At 39.9% G+C, this 18,309-nt stretch overlaps 1 protein-coding gene across 1 annotated transcript in view; it reads left to right on the top strand.

Moving 5' to 3' along the window:
• Window positions 1-17,762, top strand: part of KCNB1 (potassium voltage-gated channel subfamily B member 1) — a 227,791-nt gene extending 210,029 nt beyond the window's left edge. Inside the window, exon 2 of the mRNA XM_070744641.1 lies at window positions 15,226-17,762. Within this exon, the coding sequence (XP_070600742.1) occupies window positions 15,226-17,262 (2,037 nt within the window). The 3' untranslated portion in view covers window positions 17,263-17,762. The remainder of the gene's footprint in view (window positions 1-15,225) is intronic.
• Window positions 17,763-18,309: the final 547 nt, after the last annotated feature.

The following is an 18,309-nucleotide window of genomic DNA, read 5'->3' on the forward strand; positions in this document are numbered from 1 at the left end:
TTGACGAACTATGAATCAGATAAACGTCCACGAGGCTAAACCAGCACACTGCTCTTTTTATCTGTAGCACTAATTACAGCAGCCCCACCCAACCACAGGTGGCCTCACTTATCTCCTGTAATAATCCTTCAGTTGTTCTCTCCTATGCATCACTCTACGCATGTGTGGGTCCGTCATAAGTTCTTGTTCAGAATCCAGGGATGGTAAGGATGATTGATCTCCTCCTGGGCTGTCTGCCAAACTCCCCTCTTCCCTGCCACTCACGCTTCCTTCGTCAGAGGAGACTTCATCAGGAGATTATATCGGGAGCAAAACAGGCCTGTGGCATGGGGATGTATCCCCCACATCCACCTCCACATTCCTTGGGGCAGGAGCTGGGCCAGAGCCAACCACAACAAATACTAAAAATTCATACAATTTGGACATTGCTGCTGTTGGTTCATGGCCCCCAGGCCTGCCTGCAAAGCCAAGTTAAAATTCGCCTTTCTTGATTTTTTGCGAATGAGCTCCGAGGTTTCTGCCAACCTTGTGTAAGTGACAAGAAAGAATATCTGCTTTGACTCTGGCCAGTTGTTAAGACGTTAATTAGCAGCTGTCTCACTGAACAGCCTTCTTTTTTGATTTCTTGAACTTTTAAAAAGACCCAATTGCTAAGAAAATATTAGGAGTAAATAATTAATGTTAAATCAGTGTGTGTGTGCCAATTTCCTGGAAGGACTCGTTGCTGGGACAGAACAGGAAAGGACCTTGGAGGTCTTCTAGTCCAACCCCCTGCTTAGGCTGGAAACCCTACACCACTTCAGACAGATGGTTATCCAACATCATCTTTAAAACTTCCAGTGTTGGAGCATTCACAACTTCTGGAAGCAAGCTGTTCCGCAGATGAATTGTTCTAACTGTCAGGAAATTTCTCCTTAGTTCTAGGTTACTTCTCTCCTTGATTAGTTTCCATCCATTGCTTCTTGTCTTACCCCCCCCCCCCCCCCGGTGCTTTAGAGCAGTGTTTCCCAACCTTGGCAACTTGAAGATATCTGGATTTCAACTCCCAGAATTCCCCAGCCAGCATTCACTGGCTAGAGAATTCTGGGAGTTGAAGTCCAAATGTATCTTCAAGTTGTCAAGGTTGGGAAACACTGCTTTAGAGAATAGTTTGACTCTCTCTTCTTTGTGGAGACCCCTGAGATATAGCTGTCTGGTGGGGGGGGCAGCTTAGTTTTTATTATCTCACAACATCAGATGCCTAAAGTCATTTCAGAATTATTTCCTGATTGTGATTATTATTATTTTTTGGAAGCAGTGGAATTAATGTCTAATGAACAAGCATTAAATGTGGTAAAGGTTAGATGAGTTTGAGAGGTTGTCATGACAACAGTAGAGCAGTAATAGGCACAATTTTATTTATCGCTTTAAGTTGTACCACCGCTTGATCCTCCAATGTAAGTTTCTATAAATTTAACATTTTTAGAGAGAACCATCATGGTTAACCATTTGACTTTGAAATTAGGATTTTAGGAGGCTCAGACCCAAGATAGTGAACTTTCCTAACAAATGTAACTATTGGTGTCTTTGTTAGTAGTTGCCAGGATCTTATTGGGGGGGGGGATTTCATGTAATTGCATTCAGCCTTTTATATTCAGGGAAACCAAAGGGAAAAGGGATGGCAGAAGAATAGATTGTAATTTTTTATGCTTGATTGTCATGTTCTGACCCAAGTACAAATTGGCAAAGCTTTGTTGTGACAGCCTTTCACCATGTTTGCATCATCATGATTAGAAACAATTGCTTATGGTAGTAATTGTGCAGTGTGTAGCATTTCTTAGTAATGGTGAAGACAATAGCAATCTTGGGCTAGTATTTCATAAGCGCAACTAAAGCTGCTTTACCCTTTTCTATGCAAGCTAAGGTCATAACACTGGAGAAAGAGAGAGAATGGGAATCTATAAGCTTTGAAATGCATTCTAAATTTCTTAGTATTTCTATTACTACTAGTTTTTTCTCATCGTTCCGATCACCCATTTACTCCCAATTATGACTGCATACTTGTTGTTTGCATACTCAAGATTCTTATTAATATTGATCGTTTCCTCATTGCTTATTTGACCTCTATAACAGTCATTAAGTGTTGTACCTCATTCTTGACAAATGTATCTTTTTCTTTTATGCACACTGTGGTGGTTGGCTCTGGCCCAGCTCCTGCCCTAAGGAATGTGGAAGTGGATGCAGGGAAAACATCAACATGTCATAGGCCAGTTTTATTGCCGACAGAGGCAGGTAGTGAAGTTTCCTCAGAAGAAGAAGGTGGGGGTGACTTGGAAGAGGGGAGTTTGGCAGACAGCCCCGGAGGAGATCAATCATCCTTACCATCCCTGGATTCTGAACAAGAACTTATGACGGACCCACGCATGCGTACAGTGATGCATAGGAGACAACAACTAAAAGGATTATTACCGGAGATAAATGAGGCCACCTGTGGTTGGGTGGGGCTGCTGTAATTAGTGCTACAGATAAAAGAGCAGCCTGCTGTTTTAGTTTCATGGCAGTTTATCTGATTCATAGTTTCGTCAAGGTCGTGGTTTTTGCTGTTCAAGATTGTGTGTGCACTTTCTGGACTTTAGAATTGGACTCAATTTCCCAGTTATTGGGTGATCATTTGGATTGCATTTAACCTGTGCCTTGTGTGTACCAGAAAATCCCTTTGACATTTAAAAAGAGAGCTGTTTCTGTTTTTCTGTTGATAAAGACTTTTGGGTTTTCCTTCTATCTTGTGGTGTGTGTCTTTCTGGACTAATTACCCTATAATTACGGGTGGTTGAGACATGCCGGCAGAACATACACTAAGAGCATATGTACCAAACACAAATTCCTTGTGTGTGCAACCATACTTGGCCAATAAAGTGATATATTAGAAATATTTCCCTAAAGCATAGATCTTAGTTAACTCCTTTTGAGTTCTAGCCTTAGAATTGTGCAATGTTCTTGGGGGAAGTATGTATAAACAGGGAAGAATATTGGAAAATGCAATAAAGATAGTAAGGATCTGGAATACAAAACTTCTGAAAATGATTTTCAGTGATTGTGAACAAGGTACCGGATTCATATGTGCAAAAAGCAGATTTTATTCAACTGCTGTCTGAAAGTACGATCAGAAGTTGAACTAATGGGTTGAAGATAGTTCTGAAGTATCAGTATTTTCCCTGTTGTGGGGAAGGAGTAAAAGTGAGGTCAGTGCTGCATTTTATAAAGGACAATTTTCTCTTTAAAAGTGTTCCCTACTTGAACGGCTATCAAATGAATCTTCTATTTTAAGGCTTCTTCCATTTGGAGGTCTGGCTTAAAAATAGTAACAATTTTTAAAATAGTTTCTATTGAAAGTTTTACAAAGAACACAAAGAGTAAAAGCAATAAAGGAAAAAAGCACACGGGCATAAAGAAAGAAATTGAATGAAGAAATTTCTGATTTCATTTGAAGCAAATACCAGTACACTTGCAAATTTATCTTTTACTCCATGATTACAAAAGAAAGCTCTTTCTTTCCACTTATTCAGTTTTTTTCTAATCAAAACCACAAATCACAAGTACGTTATCTGTTTTCTGCAAGAAGTCTATATGGGTTTTCCAGTCAGCCATAAATATAGATATTGTTTTTTCTCTAATCAAAGAAGTTAATTTAGCCATTTCAAGTTCCATCATCTTCACCAATTATTACTCCATTGTAGAAAGTGTTGACCCTTTTCACTTTTGATAGTTGTCATATTCAGTGTGAGAAAAACATTCCATGACTTTTTTTTCTAGTTGTCTGTTTATTAGTCCAGAAATAAAAGTCTCTGGTTTCAATTGTACTTTTACCTTTTAAAACGTATGAATGTGTGAATTTGTACTCAATTTTTAAACCCTTTTTATATACTGATCAAGTATGATAAAATGCACCTTCATATTGTTTGCATTTCTAGCAAAGATCTGAAATGCCTTTATAACCTCCCATAAATCTAGACTAGAAGACCTCAAATCCCTTCCAACCCTATGATTCTATGATAAATCATTTTATTAAAAATTTCACATTAGAACATAATGTAAATTTCAATCATTTCAACCCCATATTTTCCTATTGGCCAACTGGTATATTATAGCCAAATGTCTTATCCCATTTTATCATGGATTCTTTCCGTTTCAACAACAACATCATTAGAATATAATTCTGTTTCAAACTCAGACTTACTTTGTTTAAAATCATAAAATATTTTATCCATTTTAAACCTTTTTGTTAATTGCACAGAAGCAAGTTATTGACAAATGTATCCTTTTCTTCTCAAATCTCCTCTTGATTGAACATTACAGTCCTCTTGAGAAAATTCTAATACATGCTCTCTTGGCATATGGCTAATTGAACCAAACTGAAAAGCACCAAACACCACATTTTGTACTTAACATTTTGTAAGGAAAGAGATGGGGAATTACCTTATGTACAGTACAGTACTGAAGCCGTCCCTTTGAAGTGCTACTTTTTGGTGTTACGAATACAAAAGCAACAGAACCCCTTGCTATGAATCACTTTGCCACATGCACCCTTGCTATAAGCAGTTGAATCTTTTTCACAATATACCCTCTCTGTTAAGTTATTATTAATGTTGTTGTTGTTGTTGTTGTTGTTGTTGTTGTTGTTGTTATTATTTATTGGATTTCTATGCCGCCCCTCTCCGAGGACTCGGAGTGGCTCACAACATATAACAGTTGTGAGGACCAACTGTGGTCCCCAACAATTATTGGGGACCAGAACTTAGTCAAGAAGCGAGAGTAGGGAATGACAGAACAGGGGCTGCTGGTGTTGTGGTTAGCTCTGGCCCAGCTCCTGCCCCAAGAACTGTGGATGTGGGGGAGACATCCACATGCTGCAGGCCTGTTTTGCCCCTGGTGGAATCTGATGATGAAGGCTCCTCTGACCAAGAAGACATGAGTGACAGGGAGAAGGAGAGTGTGGCAGACAGATCAGAAGGAGATCAATTATCTAGCTCCTCTTTGGATTCAGAACAAGAGTTAATGATACAGCTACGCATGCGGAGAGCGATGCATAGGCAACAACAACCGAGAGATTATTATCAAAGAAAATGAGGCCACTTGTGGTTGGGTGGGGCTGTGGTAATCAGTGAGGCTGCTATAAATGGCAGCCTGTGGGTTTGGCCATTGTGGAGGATTATCTGATCGTTGTGTTTCGTGACTGCTTTACTGACTTTGACTTTTTGTGTGCTGATTTTTCCCCGCTTTGAAACTAAACCAGAGCAAAGTGTGTTTCACTTTGTGAAAGAAGAAGGACTGTGAATTGCCTCACAGCTGCAAGCTAAGTATCACAGAACTGATAAGGGACTTGTACAAATTACCAGTTTGGTTGGAGACGAGTGCTCTTTGCTATACCAAAAGAGGGCTTCATTATAAAGAACATTGTTTTGAATTTTCAAACGTGTGTGTGTCTAAAATTTGTACCTGTGAATTTTTGGGAGGAGTCTACCAGAGAGCCCGACAGAACATGCTACCATCAAAAAAACCCTCCGAGGCTCAACTTTATTAGAGATGCCATATTGACACATCTGGGAAAACCTGAATCTGAAAACTTCTGCTTTTCCCCACCCAAAATAAAATCCAATCCCCTGCCCCAGCACCCATATGTCCATCACATGGTCCAATCGGCTAGGTCCCACAGAGTTGGTCTTCTCCAGGTCCCGTCAACCAGACAATGTCGTTTGGTGGGGCCTAGAGGAAGAGCCTTCTCTGTGGGAGCCCCGGCCCTCTGGAATCTGCTCCCCCCCCCCGAGATTCACACTGCCCAACCCTCCTCAACTTTCGCAAGAGTATCAAGACTCACTTATGTCACCAGTCTTGGGGCAATTAGATCTAGATCCCCTGGTCAATAAATGTGATATATGGCTGCGATTGAATTGTTTGATTGATTTTAATATACTGGGGTTTTAGCTTACGTAGTTTTTTAATTAATTAGATTTGTTTTGTATTCGCTGTTTTATATTGTATCCTGTGAGCCGCCCTGAGTCTTCGCAGAGGGTGGCATACAAATCTAATAAACAAACAAACAATGCACCATCCCAAATGGATTTGCCTCCTAGTTACACCCCTCCAAGTGCAGGGCAGAGTGGCCTTGATTCTCAGAGAAAGAAATGTTATTATGACTACACATCTCCATGCAATCCCAGGTTTCCACAGGCCTAAATATGGCAGGCCTGAAGATCCAACATCCAAGATGGTGTCCGATTGCTACCGGTTCAGACCAGAACTGGTAGTGGAAATTTGGCATCACTTGCCAAACCGGCAGTGATGACCGATGGTCCATGCTCACGAACAAGTCCTCCAGTTGCTGCAGATTTTTTTAAAAGGCTTCTGCACATTTGCAGAGGTTCATTTCCAGAAATGGTGCACAAAATGTGCACTTCCTTTATGATGCAAACCGGCGGGGAACATAAATAGAACCCAACCCTGTTTCCAGGCCTGACAAAGTCACAAGTATAGAGTTCCAGCAATGTATGGTGATATCTTATTTATTTTTTATTTATTTGTTGGACTTGTATGCCGCCCCTCTGCCTTTTGTTATGGACACAACTAATTCCAGGTCAACCTATTTCAGCATCTTTGACAAAATACCCTATTGGTGTTTTTCCCTATTGGCAATAAACATATAAACAGTTAGATATAATGGCTAAAATATTGAACTGACACTGAAAAGACCCACATTCATCTTCAGATCATTTGGGCCACTCACTTTTTCTCAGTCCAACCTACTTTTCACACTTGTTATGGGTAAAAATTGGAAATGTATGCCATCTTGAGTTCATCAGTTAAATCAATTTGAAATACAATAGAATAGAATTCTTTATTGGTCAAGTGTGATTGCACACACAAGGAATTTGTCTTTGTTGCATATGCTCTCAGTGTACATAAAAGAAAAGATACATTTGTCAAGAATCATGAAGTACAAGATTTGTCATGGGGTCAAATAAACAATGAGGAAACAATCAAAATTAATAAAAATCTTAAGGATAAAGCAACAAGTTACAGTCATAAGTGGGAGGAAATGGGTGCTAGGAATGATGAGAAGAAACTAATAGTAATGGTAGTGCAGACTTAGTAAATAGTTTGACAGTGTTGATTATTTGTTTAGCAGAGTGATGATATTTGAGAAAAAACTGTTCTTGTGTATAGTTGTCTGGGTGTGCAGTGCTCTGAAGCGACATTTTGAGGGTAGGAGTTGAAACAGTTTTTATGTCCAGGGTGCGAGGGGTCAGTAAATATTTTCACAGCCCTCTTTTTGACTACAGGTCCTCAGTGGAAGGTAGGTTGGCAGTAATTGTTTTTTCTGCAGTAAAACCCATAGGAAGAAGGGTAGATAGGAACATTCATCTTCCTATACAGCTGCCCTTCAGCTGACCAGGCTTAATAGTACTTTTACTCTAGGTTTTGTGACCTAAAGGGAAAAGATGCTTGTAATGGGAAAGTTCAAAAGAAATGTGTGTTTGATTCATACAATCAATAGCCTTTACTTAGAAAAATATTTAGTGTTCCCAATCTCTTTAACGCTGATTGTCCCAAAGTCCCAAAATTAAATGTGAGACATCTTGATTTACAAGGCTTAAGTAATTAAATGTGGAGAGTTTTCCTGAAACTAGCTATTACTTTGTGTTCCCAGAATCTGTTTGTCTACATATTATACTCCAAGACAGAAGTGCTGATAAGAGCCTTTCCCCCACCCAATGAATTAGAAAATTATCTGAGCTTAAACTACAAAATCCATGCAGCATTTGGGAAGGTGAAGCATAATAACTGCAGCATAATAGGAAAAGATCTTAAACATTGTGTGATCTTGGCAATACAGAGTTAGATACTATAATATCAACAATGCTAGTGAACCAGTGTAAACGCAAAAACCTGAAATGCTTTAAATCATCCTCTTTAATATTATCATGGATTTAGTGCATTCAGTGTTTGATCATTTAAGAGGCTTCTGTTGATACTTAACTATATTTAGTCTACAAAACAGAGCCGAATTTAAAGTGATTTCCCTCTAAGAAGGGAAAGTAGACAGGGGAAAAAAAATAAGGATAAAGAAAAATCCTGTGCAATGATGATCAAGCATCCCATCTTGTCAACCTGGACTTTGAAACTGCATCTAAAACCAGACCTCCTGCTACTAAATATATATGTGAAACACACAGGAGTGAAATCCACTTAACTTTCCCTTCCGGCTTGCAAATGTGCATGCGTCTAATGCGCAGATCATGAAAACCATCCCAAAAAAGGGACGTCATGATGTCGGAGTGGGTGGGCAGGGCTTTGTGCAATCGGCCCTTTAAGCCCATGCAACAAGCCAGTTAGATGAGCCGGGGTGGCGCAGTGGGTAGAGTGCAGTACTGCAGGCCACTAAAGCTGATTGTAGATCTGTAGGTCAGCAGTTCAAATCTCATCACCGGCTCAAGGTTGACTCAGCCTTCCATCTTTCCGAAGTGGGTAAAATGAGGACACGGATTGTGGGGACAAAATGCTGGCTCTGTTCAAAAGTGCTATTGCTAACATGTTGTAAGCCACCCTAAGTCTAAGGAGAAGGGCAGCATAAAAATCGAAGGAAGGAAGAAAGAAAGAAAGAAAGAAAGAAAGAAAGAAAGAAAGAAAGAAAGAAAGAAAGAAAGAAAGAAAGAAAGAAAGCTGGTCGCATTTCATCCCTGGAAACACACTTATATGCAAACAAGTGTGTAGATGCTAACAGATCCAAAAAGAGAGCAGGGCAACGTCAAACTATTAATATCCATTGCATTCTTAATAATTAATTTAATCTAAAAATCTAATTTAATCTCTCTAAAAAATAAGAAAGCCCATTTACTGAAAGCTGCAGAGGGTCTACTGAACCAAAAAGCTTTAATAAATTTAAATAAATAACTAATGAAGCCATTTCCTCCCATCTGCTTGCTGTATGTTTGAATTCTCTCACACACGTATAGATTTTCTTTTTCTCACATCGAAACTCACAAGCACAGACACATACACACATTCCAAATCTCATTATCCTACAGTAGCTGCAAATTATAAACCCTGTTTTGGAATTTTTAAAAAGGAGTAAACATTCTTTGGACAAGTAATAGGAAAAAGACTCACTCTTCCTAATGAGATTTCTGTGGCCATTTTCACCTTCTGACTATTGCAGCGGAAGCGGAGTAACAACGCGGACACAGAGATGGATTTAAACTGGGTCATTTTTATTAATTAAATAAACTTATTTAATTCAAAACTAAAATGGGACCCGCAGAGGTCAACTAAGAACATTTGGGGCGGAAATGACGTAACAAAAACTTCCTGGGCAACTTTGGGTGTAGCTCCATGCTGATCCAGGTGAAGGGGACCCCGCCCTCACCTGGATCCCAGCCATGCAAAGCATGTGGGAGGTCTCGCCCTCCAATCCCTGAAAGGCAATTGAAAGGGGCGAGACTCAGAGGCAACCTCTCCCCAATTGCTCAGTCCAGTTTAAAAGACACCATGAGCCCTTGGAGAGAGTCTGCCAATCATCCCCAAAGATGCCCAACGGAGAACACGCAGTTGCTAGCACCTCCCAATTTCCGCCCCTAACCTGCCCACCCAATGACCAAAGGTAAGCCAATTTGAACTAATCAATAACGAAACACACCCTAATCATCCATCCCACACCGCAGTGTGGAATAGGCGAAAAAACGGTCCCAGGTAAAATGTCGAGTCCACCAAAAATTCCTATTCATCCCCCTAAGGGCGACCCATGTAGTACACTGAAAGATTGGGAGGGAGGGCGGGTGTTCACCTGCTCATTGCCTGGGGTGAAAAGGAGGCCCCGAGCCTGTGCAGCTCTTTATAAAGGGCTGGCAGGCCATGCCCCCAGGCGACGTCATCGGCCTGCGCCGATGCCAGGCCTGGCCGGAATCTCGCGAAATATCACGAGATCTGGCCAACAAAATGGCAGCTGCGCCAGAGACCGCGTTTCCCCGGCACCGCAGCAAATCCTGCCGGTGGTAAGTCGCCGGCTCGACATTAACTATTTTCTCACCATATCTTATAACACTGGTCAACACAAAAAAATCATCCGCAAAGGTAATATGTCTATTTTATGGAGTTTGATGTGCTGATTCCAAAAATATGCCAAAAGTGTTGCTCTATCACATAAAGTTTCTGCTATAGAAGCATTTTTGTTATTATGTTATTTTTACATTTTCAATGTATGTGGTAATTGCTGTTTTTTTAATGTCGCCAGTATATTTCCTATACCTTATAATAATGATGATGCTCCCTGGAAACTAAACCTGCTACAGAAAAACTATATACATTTTTGAAATCAGAACAAAAAAATAATTCACAAAAGTACAAGGTCAACTGCGGTGATTACAAAAAATATATTTTATAGACCTGTGTAATTAGAATTTATAAAACAACTCCCGACACACCAGAGATTATTTAGAAAGGGGGAAAGCCTAAGGATGAAAGACAATATTATTTACAAGATGATGGTATTTATGATGCATATTTATTCTGGATAAGAGAAAGGATGTTCTTGGTAGCCACACCCAAATCATGAAATGAGTTGCCCTCTTTTACTCTTGCTTAATTCCACTGTTTAATGAAAAAAAAATGTTCCATCCAGCTTTTATCTGATCAAGCTGATGATGTATGATGTGCTGGGCCTTAGCACTGTGCTTTGATTGTGTTTTATATATTATTTTGTAATTGCTGTTTTATTAGGTGGCTGATACTTTGCATCACACATTACAGTTTTATTATCTGTTTCTAGTATTTTTGAAGGGTGTAAGCCATTTGAGTGGACTGTAAATCCCTGGAGAGAACTGTACAATAAGGCATTGGTGTCTGCATACCATTCACCTTCGAAACAAACTTGGCTTGTTGTAAGAAAAAGTACTTTTTAGACTTTACTTTGTGAAAATATGCTGCAATGCCTTTTAAAGTAAATTGAGGAGCTACAGCTAAGCAAGGAAAATACAGATATAACTGCTTAGTCAACAGGCAGATAAGGTTTTCTCATCTCAAAAGCTAGGCAAGATAAGGCATGATTGATACTTAGATGGAAGGCAGTCTGGGAATCAAGAACTATGGAGCTGTAAGAGATTCTATAAATCAGTACAACCCCTATTCAGTTTTATTTATTTAGAAATTTATATGGCTGTCCTTAAATAAGTAATAGGTGGCTAATAACCAATACAAAAGAAATATATATATATATAAACCAAAAATTCCAAAACATTATTATACAATGACCAAGAGTCCGTTCAACACAAGAATATAGATATTGGGTTCCACTAACATCCTGGTATGGGCAAAATCAGTTGAAATTAATTAAGTTGATACACAGAGATATAGGCCAAAGTTTCTTGCCTTATTAGAACAATTCTACTAATTTGTAATGGGAAATTATTCTTTCTCTTGACCCCTGGTGTTCACAAGCTGCCCCTGACAGATTTAGAGATAAATTATAGCCCGCGTGGACCATAATGAATCATATCTGAGAGTCGATGGATTAAAATAGAGAATCAGCTTTCAAACAAAGTTACTTTTATTACGAAAATAAGAAAATATAATTAATGCCTATTGGAGGCATCTTAGATGCGTGCTACATCATTGCAGACAATAGAGAAAGAGACAAAGGAATATGGAGGATCTTCAACAAGAAGGAAATGTTGCATGTATGATGTGGCAGGATTTTACATCATAATGGGTGGAGCTAATACAATACACACACTGTTAACTATTTAATTACTGCATAACTCTAAATGACTTAGAATGTCTCTGGGGCTGTCAGTATTCAGCGTGACAGCCCCCTCCTCTTGATTTATGTGAAGTGTTTTATTGCTTTATTTCTCCTTTTTGATTTTTAAAGGAAACAGAAGTAACCTGAGCTCCTTTACCGATAGTAACTTGAGATCCTTTACCTATGATTAATATATGTTTACATCCTCTGTTACTCATGCATTAGAGGTAATCCTTGACTTACGACCCCAATTGGGCATAGAAAATGTGTTTGCTAAGTGAGGAAATGTGTTAAGGCTTTTCCCCATTTTACAACTTGTCTTTGCCCAGTTATGACTTAACTGTAGGTTAAGTGAATCACTGCAATTATTTGTTTGTTTGTTTGTTTGTTTGTTTGTTTGTTTTGTCCAATACACAATACACATTGAAGAGAATAGACATGTAATTATATATATAAAGAAAATGATAGAAGAAAAGATATAAAAATAGAGGAGAAGATATATGAAAGGAAGAAAAGATATATGAAATAAAATTGGACAAGGGACAGAAGGCACCCCAGTGCACCTATGTACACCCCTTAATTATCATTAATTATTAAGTTATTTATTTACTAATTAATTATTAAATTGGTAACAAGGTTTGTTAAGTGAATCCTCATTGATTTGCTTGTCAGAAGGTTGCAAAAGATGATCACATGTCTCCATCATAAATAGGAATCGTCTGTCAAGCATTTAAATGTACGGGGGTGACCATAGGGATGTTTCAGCAGTCGTAAGTGTAAAAAATGGTCATAACTCATTTTTTTTCAATGCCATTGTAACTTTAAAAGGTTCGCTAAATGAACTGTTGTAAGTTGAGGACTAACTGTAGTCTCTCCTGCCTTTCTGAGAAATATAGATCTCTTTGTTGAGGAAAGTGTCAATATTCTTTAGGGTGAATTAGAAGAGACGTATCTGAAATGGTATAGGTCATAGTGATGGTGGCACATGTAGCCATATCTGCTGGCACGTGAGCTGTTGCCCTAGCTTAACTCCAGCACTCACGTGTACACTGGCCAGCTGATTATTTGGCTCACACAGAGGTTCTGGGAGGGCATTTTTCACTTCCAGAGGTCTCCGGGGAGACAGGGAAGGGCATTTCCGCTCTCCCCAGACCCTAGGGAAGCGTCTAGAGCCAGGAGAAGGCGAAAAACGGGCCTACTGGGCCCACCAGAAGTCAGTAAATTTCAAGCCTCCAGAGGGCCTCTAGCAGGCCAGGAGAAACATAGAAACATAGAAACATAGAAGTCTGACGGCAGAAAAAGACCTCATGGTCCATCTAGTCTGCCCTTATACTATTTTCTGTATTTTATCTTAGGATGGATATATGTTTATCCCAGGCATGTTTAAATTCAGTTACTGTGGATTTATCTACCACATCTGCTGGAAGTTTGTTCCAAGGATCTACTACTCTTTCAGTAAAATAATATTTTCTCATGTTGCTTTTGATCTTTCCCCCAACTAACTTCAGATTGTGTCCCCTTGTTCTTGTGTTCACTTTCCTATTAAAAACACTTCCCTCCTGGACCTTATTTAACCCTTTAATATATTTAAATGTTTCGATCATGTCCCCCCTTTTCCTTCTGTCCTCCAGACTATACAGATTGAGTTCATTAAGTCTTTCCTGATACGTTTTATGCTTAAGACCTTCCACCATTCTTGTAGCCCGTCTTTGGACCCGTTCAATTTTGTCAATATCTTTTTGTAGGTGAGGTCTCCAGAACTGAACACAGTATTCCAAATGTGGTCTCACCAGCATTCTATATAGTGGGATCATAATCTCCCTCTTCCTGCTTGTTATACCTCTAGCTATGCAGCCAAGCATCCTACTTGCTTTCCCTACCGCCTGACTGCACTGTTCACCCATTTTGAGACTGTCAGAAATCACTACCCCTAAATCCTTTTCTTTTGAAGTATTTGCCAACACAGAACTGCCAATACAATACTCAGATTGAGGATTCCTTTTCCCCAAGTGCATTATTTTACATTTGGAAACATTAAACTGCAGTTTCCATTGCTTAGACCATTTATCTAGTAAAGCTAAATCATTTACCATATTACAGACGCCTCCAGGAAGGTGTTTTCACCCTCCCCAAACATTGAATTATGGTTATGGGCACTCGCGCGTGTGCCATAGTGCGTGCAGACATACTTTCGGCACCTGAGGGGAAAAAAGGTTCGTCATCACTGGTATAGGACAAAGGTCTTCAACCTTGGCAACTTTAAAACTTGTGGATTTCAACTCCCAGGATTCTTTGAGTTGAAGTCCACAAGTCTTAAAGTTGCCAAGTTTGGGGAGTCCTCTATAGGTCCCTTCCAGCTCTGTTCTGATTCTGATTCTAAAGAGTTCCATCAATAGTTTAAGAAACACTGCAGTAAGCCTTGATAATTTACTTTGGGTTCTGGGTTTGATTTCACATTGATCCTAATCAGCATTGGGTTGCTACCAGTATGGATAAGGACACCACACCGGTAGCAAAAATTGAGCTGTGGGAGAGGCAACCCCCACCTGGTCCTAATACTGGTTGAAAAGACAAGAATTCACAAACTTCTTAGTAAGTTCTTACCATATTTCAAGGATACATCCTTACTTCATAGATTTGTACTGTTGTGGTTAGCTCTGGCCCTGCTCCTGCCCCAAGGACTGTGGATGTGGGGGAGACATCCACATGCTGCAGGCCTGTTTTGCCCCCGGTGGAATCTGCTGATGAAGGCTCCTCTGACCAAGAAGACATGAGTGACAGGGAGGAGGGGAGTGGGGCAGACAGTTCAGAAGGAGATCAATTATCTAGCTCCTCCTTGGATTCAGAACAAGAGTTAAGGATACAGCCACGCATGCGGAGAGTGATGCATAGGCAACCACAACTGAGAGATTATTATCAAAGAAAATGAGGCCACCTGTGGTTGGGTAGGGCTGTGGTAATTAGTGAGGCTGCTATAAATAGCAGCCTGTGGGTTTGGCCATTGTGGAGGATTATCTGATTGTTGTGTTTCGTGACTGCTTTACTGACTTTGACTTTTTGTGTGCTGATTTTTCCCCGCTTTGAAACTAAACCAGAGCAAAGTGTGTTTCACTTTGTGAAAGAAGAAGGACTGTGAATTGCCTCACAGCTGCAAGCTAAGTATCACAGAACTGATAAGGGACTTGTACAAATTACCAGTTTGTTTGGAGACGAGTGCTCTTGGCTATACCAAAAGAGGGCTTAGTTTAAGTGAATTTTCATTATAAAGAACATTGTTTTGAATTTTCAAACGTGTGTGTGTGTGAAATTTGTACCTGAATTTTTGGAAGGATTCTACCAGAGAGCCTAACAGAACATGTACAAAGCCAATTGTTTTGCTTTGAAAAAATACAGCAAATGTAAGATGCCCTGGGATTCCTTTGTGGCACTGACTACTTTTCTCCTTTCTTTTGCAGATTTTGGCCATTATTTCCATCATGTTCATTGTGCTCTCTACAATTGCCTTGTCTCTAAACACCCTTCCTGAGCTTCAGGACAACGATGAGTACGGAAACCCTACAGATAACCCACAGCTAGCCCATGTGGAGGCTGTGTGCATCGCATGGTTTACAATGGAATATCTCTTGCGTTTCCTCTCGTCTCCAAAGAAATGGAAGTTTTTCAAAGGACCCCTGAATGCCATTGACTTGTTAGCAATCTTGCCCTATTACGTCACCATTTTCCTCACAGAATCCAACAAAAGTGTACTTCAGTTCCAAAATGTCCGGAGGGTGGTCCAGATATTTCGTATCATGAGGATACTCCGCATTCTAAAGCTGGCCAGACATTCTACTGGTTTGCAATCTCTGGGATTTACGTTGAGGAGAAGCTACAACGAACTTGGATTACTTATCTTGTTTTTGGCCATGGGCATTATGATCTTTTCAAGCTTAGTGTTTTTCGCAGAAAAAGATGAGGAGGATACAAAATTCAAGAGCATACCAGCATCCTTCTGGTGGGCCACGATAACTATGACAACTGTTGGTTATGGAGACATCTACCCTAAGACCCTTTTAGGTAAGATTGTGGGCGGTTTGTGCTGTATCGCTGGCGTCTTAGTGATCGCCCTCCCGATCCCAATCATTGTAAATAACTTTTCAGAGTTCTACAAGGAACAGAAGAGGCAGGAAAAAGCCGTTAAGCGTAGGGAAGCCCTCGAGAGAGCCAAAAGGAACGGGAGCATTGTCTCCATGAATATGAAGGATGCTTTCCCACGTAGTATGGAATTGACGGACATCGTTGTTGAAAAGAAGGGAGAAAATGCAGGCAAAAAGGATAAAGTTCAGGACAATCATTTATCGCCGAGCAAATGGAAATGGGCCAAACGATCAATCTCTGAAACTAGCTCCAATAAATCTTTGGCAACAAAGGAACCAGGATCACCCGAAAAAGCTAGGTCTTCCTCCAGTCCTCAGCATCTGAATGTCCAGCAACTGGAAGACATGTACAACAAAATGAGTAAAGCTCAGTCACAGCCAAACCTCAATTTAAAGGAGTCAGCTCAACCCAGCAAGCAAAAAGAGGAACTAGAAATGGAGGCCATTCCTGGCCCAATGGTCCCTTTGTTGACTACTCGGGCAGATGGGATAATTGACATGAGAAGCATGTCGAGCATTGACAGTTACATAAGCTGCATGACTGAATTTCCCGAAGCTGGGAGATATTCTCATAGCCCACTGACCACGCTGACCAGCAAAGGTGGAAAACTTCCCCTTCAGGACCCATATAGACTGGAAGGAGTTGGGTCCAAATTCATGGAAATAAAACCAAATCTGGAAAGTGGCCATTGCTCTACCTTTTTCATAGAGAGCCCCAAAAGTTCTATAAAACTTATTAATCCTCTAAAACTGAGATCGCTGAAGGTTAATTTTATGGAAGAAGATGCTGTAGGTTCAGCAGCTTCAAATGTCCTAAGAATATACCCAGATACCATCAAAAACAGAGGAGCTACAGGTGCTGCCACAGATAGTTCTGGGTATTCTGATCGATCTCTGATGAGTCCAGAAACGTCTGTCTATACGACTGCAAGTGCTAGAACCCCTACGAAGTCACCCGAGAAGCAGACACCCATTGTTCTTAACTTCCATGATGCTGGCATTCATAAATTTATCGATGCTGACACAGATGATGAAGGTCAGTTACTCTATGACTCAAGTCCTCCAAAAGCCTCTTCGGGACATACTAGCCCCAAATACAGCATTTCTCAGAGAGGCTACATAAGGCAACGAGATAATGTTTGTAAAACAGAGAAAAACCGCTTAGCAACTGCTGCTTTGTCCTCTACACCCAAGCTCTTGGGGCAAAATTGCCTTTATTCCATGGAAAATAACACTGGAAGAACCCATGGTAACCAGGAAACTATCAAATTAGATAATCATATTTCACCTGAGGTTCACATATTACCAGGTGGCGGTGGAGGAGGATATAGTAACAAACATGATCAAAATATCTGATCAGTGCTGCAGAATGTTGGTTGACAACTGACAGGAATGCCTTTGCACTCGACACATCAAGAAAAGATTCTGCATGGCATGAACTTTTGACTAAACAAGCCACCTGTTTTGTAAAAAATCAGAAGGATGTCTTGAAACGGGATTAAGGATAATACCTCCTCTGAATCTACTCCAAATTCTGACTCCAACCACACGACAGTCATTAAGTAAAATGAAGTTTGTGCACATCTTGATCATAAATTGATCTCCTTTCAACTTCCTTTACAGAAGTCAGTGTGACCAATTCTTCCATTCATTCACTTCTTTTAACATAGACCTGTTTTATGGCAATACCAGTATCTGAATTGCATTGGCATCTTAAAGTGCTCTAGACATCTATAGTCAAATACTGGAACAAGTGGTAGATGTGATCAGAAACGCAACCCTTTATGCTTAAAGGTAACTATTCCAAACATCCCCATCCATGCCTTTTTCTCCGATGAATACAAGGTCTGAAGACAAACAGGGCTCGGGTAGGCTTATTAAATCGCAAATGCAGTGAATTGAGAAATAAACTTTTAAACGTTTCTCTCTGTATTTCTAGATGCATTGAAATCTATTTTTTTATTTTTTTTAAAATCAGCAGGGTGAGTTGCACCACTTGTACTAAATCCAAAATATCCCTTCAAAGTTATATGTTTAAAAAAAAACAACTGACTCTGCTAAAAAGTCATACAAAATCCGAGATCAGGGATGTAGTTTTTAACTTGGGATTAGAAAGATAGTTTTCAAACTTAAATATGGTAAGATGTTTAAAAAAAGAGAGAGATTTTCATACTTTTTTATGAATGGATGTTTTTATGTATTCTTGAAAATAAATAAATCAGGTGGATCTCATCTTTTGTGTGTTGGAGAAAGGTATTCTTGGAAGGTGTCACCCAAACCTCTGTAGTTGGGAAACTAAGGAACAGCGGCAAAACTGTAACAACAAAAGCCAGAAATGGCAGCCTGAACCAAGAATCCATATTAGCATTGAGAACAATCCCAGCACAAAAGAAATTAAGTAAT

Source organism: Erythrolamprus reginae, chromosome 3 (assembly GCF_031021105.1).
Source record: "Erythrolamprus reginae isolate rEryReg1 chromosome 3, rEryReg1.hap1, whole genome shotgun sequence".
Lineage (NCBI taxonomy): Eukaryota > Metazoa > Chordata > Lepidosauria > Squamata > Dipsadidae > Erythrolamprus > Erythrolamprus reginae.